Raw genomic sequence first — 4,665 nt, 5'->3', positions numbered from 1 at the left:
GCCGAGTACTGGTACTAATGCTCCGATGCCGAGTACTGGTACCAATGCACCGATGCCGAGTACTGGTACTAATGCTCCGATGCCGAGTACTGGTACTAATGCTCCGATGCCGAGTACTGGTACCAATGCTCCGATGCCGAGTACTGGTACTAATGCTCCGATGCCGAGTACTGGTACTAATGCTCCGATGCCGAGTACTGGTACTAATGCTCCGATGCCGAGTACTGGTACTAATGCTCCGATGCCGAGTACTGGTACTAATGATCCGATGCCGAGTACTGGTACTAATGCTCCGATGCCGAGTACTGGTACTAATGATCCGATGCCGAGTACTGGTACTAATGCTCCGATGCCGAGTACTGGTACCAATGCTCCGATGCCGAGTACTGGTACCAATGCTCCGATGCCGAGTACTGGTACTAATGATCCGATGCCGAGTACTGGTACTAATGCTCCGATGCCGAGTACTGGTACCAATGCTCCGATGCCGAGTACTGGTACCAATGCTCCGATGCCGAGTACTGGTACTAATGCTCCGATGCCGAGTACTGGTACTAATGATCCGATGCCGAGTACTGGTACTAATGATCCGATGCCGAGTACTGGTACTAATGCTCCGATGCCGAGTACTGGTACTAATGCTCCGATGCCGAGTACTGGTACTAATGCTCCGATGCCGAGTACTGGTACTAATGATCCGATGCCGAGTACTGGTACTAATGCTCCGATGCCGAGTACTGGTGCCAATGCCGAGTACTGGTACCAATGCCGAGTACTGGTACCAATGCTCCGATGCCGAGTACTGGTACTAATGCTCCGATGCCGAGTACTGGTACCAATGCTCCGATGCCGAGTACTGGTACTAATGCTCCGATGCCGAGTACTGGTACTAATGCTCCGATGCCGAGTACTGGTACTAATGCTCCGATGCCTAGCCCGATACTTCCGGTGTCAGGAAGCTGGGCAGCGTGTAATGACTTACTGCCCGGCTTCCTGATTGGTCGGGAAGCTGGCCAATAAGGAAGCCAGGCGCGGTGTAATGACGCGGCGCCCGGCTTCCTGATTGGCCGGAAAGCCGGGCTCCATGCTTTCTTGCCACCTAGTGACGAGAAGCATGGGGGCGGCACACGCCGCTTGGCTTCCTTAATGGGACTTCCGGTATCGGCGAGTACCGGAAGGAAAATATCTGCACTCTGTGCTCGATACTGAAATACCTCTAATGTAAAGATCGGATAAAACGGAAAGGAACACAATCTGCATATTGTTTATGTATTTTTGTCTATAGATTCCATGGCAAATATATCATCTCCAGACCAGATTGCTTCCGGACCCAGAGCGCATCCTCATCTATCCCTATGCTATTTCTGGCCTCTGTTCACACCAGCGCCGTCTGTTCCGGACCAGGTCAGAAGAATACTGCATGTCCTATTTCGTCTGGTCCGGAATGCGCTGGAACTGCGGCAGGTTCGCACCATTTTCCGCAGCAGATCTGGTCTGTGAACCTGCCCCCTAACACACAATAAACGCAACGTTTCTATTCATTTCGGGGAGCGATGATGATGATCCGGTAGCCCCGCCTCCTCCTCCTCTTCTCCATCTCTGAAGTCTAAATTGCAATGAAACTCCTCCTGGAAGGCCTCTAAGAACGGCGGGACGACCTCTTCCACGGTGACCGCTCTTCCCAGCTCCGCGCTCAGAGAGGTGACCCCCTTCCCCTCGATCCCGCACGGCACGATGTGGTCAAACCAGCTCAGGTCGGTGTTGCAGTTCAGGGCCAACCCGTGAGAGGTAACGTGGTGGGAGCAATGGACGCCTGAAAGAGAGCGGAGACGGGATGAGATCGGCCAACATGACTTACAATGGACGCCAACGAGGGGACACAGGACGGAGTGTGGGGGGTTAGAGCCCCCGGCAGGTTTTTATAGCGGTCTATGTCTCTGCCGGGGAGATTCATCCTCTCCATGTGTCCCGGTGACCACTGTAACCAGCACAAAGGGTGATGGGAAATCTATAATGTAACCGTTGTCACCGGAGCTGGAATAGGGAGGAAATTCTCTGATGGGGACACCTGTCTATAAGAGGAGACTTCCCTTCACTTTGCAGCGATTAGTGAGGTATATATGTCACCGGTGGGGCAATATACAGTATATACAGGTCATAGTGGTGTATATAGGTCACTGGGGAAGCAATATACAGTATATACAGGTCATAGTGGGGTATATATGTCACCGGGGAAGCAATATACAGTATATACAGGTCATAGTGGGGTATATATATGTCACCGGGGAAGCAATATACAGTATATACAGGTCATAGTGGGGTATATATATGTCACCGGGGAAGCAATATACAGTATATACAGGTCATAGTGGGGTATATATATGTCACCGGGGAAGCAATATACAGTATATACAGGTCATAGTGGGGTATATATATGTCACCGGGGAAGCAATATACAGTATATACAGGTCATAGTGGGGTATATATATGTCACCGGGGAAGCAATATACAGTATATACAGGTCATAGTGGGGTATATATATGTCACCGGGGAAGCAATATACAGTATATACAGGTCATAGTGGGGTATATATATGTCACCGGGGAAGCAATATACAGTATATACAGGTCATAGTGGGGTATATATATGTCACCGGGGAAGCAATATACAGTATATACAGGTCATAGTGGGGTATATATATGTCACCGGGGAAGCAATATACAGTATATACAGGTCATAGTGGGGTATATATATGTCACCGGGGAAGCAATATACAGTATATACAGGTCATAGTGGGGTATATATATGTCACCGGGGAAGCAATATACAGTATATACAGGTCATAGTGGGGTATATATATGTCACCGGGGAAGCAATATACAGTATATACAGGTCATAGTGGGGTATATATATGTCACCGGGGAAGCAATATACAGTATATACAGGTCATAGTGGGGTATATATATGTCACCGGGGAAGCAATATACAGTATATACAGGTCATAGTGGGGTATATATATGTCACCGGGGAAGCAATATACAGTATATACAGGTCATAGTGGGGTATATATATGTCACCGGGGAAGCAATATACAGTATATACAGGTCATAGTGGGGTATATATATGTCACCGGGGAAGCAATATACAGTATATAAAGGTCATAGTGGGAGTCGTAGTCCCCCTCACATAACACACAGTATATGTACAGGTTATGGTGGGAGTCGTAGTCCCCCTCACATAGCACACAGCGTTCAGGCAGTGTTCAGACCTCCCCTGTGCTCACCTATGGCGCAGATCTTTCTCTCGCCCACCCAGATCCCGGTCTCCCCGGAGCGGACCCCCTCCACCCCCAGCCGCCGGCAGAGGCCTACGGCGGCACCCTCCAGGCCACACACGTATCTCCGGAGGCCCCGGTGCAGGCGGCGGAGGCTGAGTGGGGACGTTCTGGAGGACTACAACTGTCAGCCAGCCATTTTTTGGCACTGCAAGTCCCAGTCAGGCCTAATGAAGCACAACAAGTCCCAGCCAGTCCTAGTGAGGCACCACAAGTCCTAGTGAGAACCACACGTCCCAGCAAGTCATTGTGAGGCACTACAAGTCCCAGCCAGGCCGAATGAGCACCACAAGTCCTAGCCAGTCCTAATGATGCACCACAAGTCCCAGCCAGTCTTAATGAGGCACTACAAGTCCCAGCCAGGCCGAATGAAAACCACAAGTCCTAGCAAGTCTTAATGAGGCACTACAAGTCCCAGCCAGTCTTAATGAGGCACTACAAGTCCCAGCCAGGCCGAATGAAAACCACAAGTCCTAGCAAGTCTTAATGAGGCACTACAAGTCCCAGCCAGTCTTAATGAGCACCACAAGTCCCAGCCAGTCTTAATGAGGCACCACATGTCCCAGTCAGTCCAATGAGGCACCACAGGTCCCAGCTAGGACTTCTGCTGGGAAGCTACAAGTCCCAGCCAATCAGCCATTGCTGACTTTTCCTGAAATTGCTGGTTGCCTGGCTGTCACCCTGACTCTGTGGCTTCAGTTGCGGCCAAACAACAAGCATGCAGATCAGGACTGCTGACTTTCCTGATCCGGGTACTGGTCCTGGACCGTGATTCAAAGGAACCTTTTGTACATAATGTTTGGGGGAGTTTTAAGCAAACTTTAGGCATAAAATGTGCATTTTATCATGTGCGCGAAAAATGGCGGTAAAAGGGCAAAGCCCCCCCCCCAAATGTCGGGTCTGCCACACTAGGCCGCAGCCTATGTACCCCGCACAGAAGTCTGTCATAGCAGAGAGACGGTTGGGCTCATGCAGCGAGCGTTATCAGGCCTTGAGGGGAATGTCCTCCTGCGGTCACGGCTGCGTGCGTTCCGATGTTTCCTCCGGCTCTTTATCTCTGTGCGTCCTCCGAAACAAAAAACAAAGTACACAAACACAGAAATAGCTGAAAAACAGGATGTTTCCTGCGTCCTGACATCAGTCGGCGAGTCCGCCAGCAGCGCGCCCCTCCGAGAAAGTAGTCCTGACCTTGTGGGGGCAGGGTGGGGGGCACAAGCTGAGCCGTCTAAAGTTCAATCGGCTCCTCGATGTATCCCTAGGGTTGCCACCTTCTGTTCAAGTGAAACCCGAACACTCTAGCGCCGTGCGCGGCCATTTTTTTGGGGGGGGTG

At 50.8% G+C, this 4,665-nt stretch overlaps 1 protein-coding gene across 1 annotated transcript in view; it reads right to left on the bottom strand.

Annotated features, from left to right (window-relative positions):
- Positions 1-1,538: 1,538 nt before the first annotated feature.
- The window catches only part of LIPT2 (lipoyl(octanoyl) transferase 2 (putative)), a 9,128-nt gene continuing 6,001 nt past the window's right edge, over positions 1,539-4,665 (bottom strand). The window contains exons 2-3 of the mRNA XM_018574497.1: positions 3,284-3,452; positions 1,539-1,813 (exon numbers count right to left, since the gene is read on the bottom strand). Coding sequence (XP_018429999.1) covers positions 1,539-1,813; positions 3,284-3,452 — 444 coding nt within the window. The remainder of the gene's footprint in view (positions 1,814-3,283; positions 3,453-4,665) is intronic.

This window comes from Nanorana parkeri, unplaced genomic scaffold (genome assembly GCF_000935625.1).
Source record: "Nanorana parkeri isolate BGI_ZX_2015 unplaced genomic scaffold, ASM93562v1 scaffold2999, whole genome shotgun sequence".
Classification (NCBI taxonomy): Eukaryota; Metazoa; Chordata; class Amphibia; order Anura; family Dicroglossidae; genus Nanorana; species Nanorana parkeri.
This window is presented reverse-complemented; position numbering and strand designations above follow the sequence as displayed.